At 50.9% G+C, this 1,469-nt stretch overlaps 1 protein-coding gene across 1 annotated transcript; it reads right to left on the bottom strand.

Annotated features, from left to right (window-relative positions):
* Window positions 1-248: 248 nt before the first annotated feature.
* LOC120921802 (myb-related transcription factor, partner of profilin-like) lies at window positions 249-1,094 on the bottom strand. The gene is made up of 2 exons (XM_040334304.1): window positions 521-1,094; window positions 249-430 (listed from the first exon to the last, which is right to left on the bottom strand). The coding sequence occupies exons 1-2, from the start codon at window positions 1,074-1,076 to the stop codon at window positions 333-335; spliced, it is 654 nt and encodes a 217-aa protein (XP_040190238.1). The 5' UTR covers window positions 1,077-1,094; the 3' UTR covers window positions 249-332.
* Between the last annotated feature and the right edge of the window lie 375 nt (window positions 1,095-1,469).

Here is a 1,469-nt window from a genome sequence, read left to right as displayed (position 1 = left end):
ACTCCAGCGACGATCGGGTCCGCGGGTCCCGCAGTCACGGAGCTTCGGACCGTGTCGCGACCCCACGGCTGAGCTTAAAGGGCAACGTACATATACATTGATGTGCCCAGCCGTGCCATTCTGCCGACGTATATCGTCGTGCAGCGGTCCTTAAGTGATTAAAAACATCCTACCTAGATCTTCCTCCTGGGTTCGCTGCAGTGGGAAGGTGCTTGGCGCCGCTGCCTCCTCCTCCTGCTGGTGGTGTGTTGCTGTGAAGATATTTTTTAAGGTTAAATGTAAAGTTTCCTCTTACTGTTGTATTTTTGGCAAACAAAGCAGAGCTCATTTGATTACTTACCAGGGGAGACCTGTTCAGTCTGTGTGGGCGGCTCTTCGGGTTGTTGCTGGCCAGAGGGGCTGCCAGGGGGAGATGACACAGGACTTTGGGCTGCAATTCAAGCACATAACGTTTAAATAAATCCAACATGTTTCCTCATCAAGACACACTTTTAAAATGATACATGTGATTTTAACTTACCATGCTGGATATCATCAGTGTCATCCTGAGAAGCGGCACCAACAACTGTCTCCAGGCTGATGATATCCAGCAATTGCCTCTGATATTCCCTGAGCTGGCTCAGATGGGATGGAGCCACACCCCACCTGGTCACATACCCCTGGCGAGCCCACGTGCCCAGTAACTTCCTGAGCCGCCCCACCAGGTCATTTAAGTGCTTCTGCACCTTGTCAGAGGTACGGCGAGCACGGCCTCCCACTGCACTCACTGCCACAGCGATCTGCTCCCATAGGCGTTCTCTTTCGGGAGCACTCGCACGGGAGATGCCCAGGCCCCGGATTTGGGAGTGTCTTTGGAAATAACTTGCAACAAGGACTTGATTTTCCTCCTCGGAAAAGGGGGGTAAACGCCCTTGTGGCCTTTCGATGTGCTGGGATGAACCCTCCCCTGGCGACTCCAGGCTTGGCACCAGTCTTTCTGCAGGAACCATTGGGCATAAGGAGGATCTACCCCTCCTGCCTCCAGCCGCACCACGGCCTGACAGCCTCAAACCCCTGGGCCTTCTGGTGGGGGTCATGGTCACAAAACGATCAAGCCAAATCTGAAAAAAAATAAAACATTTGTTCAATCAAACCATGGATAACATGAATAGCTAGCAACCAAGGCTGGAGGAGGAACTTACAGTATAGGCATAAAGGCAGACCCCAGCAACTTGCCCTTACCAAACGATCACAAAAAATCTGAAAGAAAAAAAAAAATTTGTTCATTCAAACAAGAAGGAAACCGTGGATAACAAGAAAAGCTAGCAACCTGCAACCAAGGGGGAGGGGGGTGCAGAGGGTGCCATGTCTCCTAAAAGTTTAAGAGCAGAGGGGACCCATGGGGATGCTAAAGGGATGTCAGAAAATAAATTTAATCATGCAATGCTATACATACAGCCAGAGATGTATCTTTGCGGGGGCGGCGTTTC

The sequence above is a fragment of the Rana temporaria genome (assembly GCF_905171775.1).
Source record: "Rana temporaria chromosome 4 unlocalized genomic scaffold, aRanTem1.1 chr4t, whole genome shotgun sequence".
In the NCBI taxonomy this organism is placed as follows: Eukaryota; Metazoa; Chordata; class Amphibia; order Anura; family Ranidae; genus Rana; species Rana temporaria.
Note: the sequence above shows the minus strand (reverse complement) of the source record. Positions and strands in the feature narration are given on the sequence as shown.

What these genes read in the sequence shown, in the direction of transcription:
- LOC120921802 (XM_040334304.1), bottom strand. Translation starts at nt 1,076, where the DNA reads ATGACCCCCACCAGAAGGCCCAGGGGTTTGAGGCTGTCAGGCCGTGGT. An exon ending in CACTGATGATATCCAGCATG is followed by an intron (nt 431 to 520) that starts GTAAGTTAAAAT and finishes CTTGAATTGCAG; the next exon opens with CCCAAAGTCCTGTGTCATCT.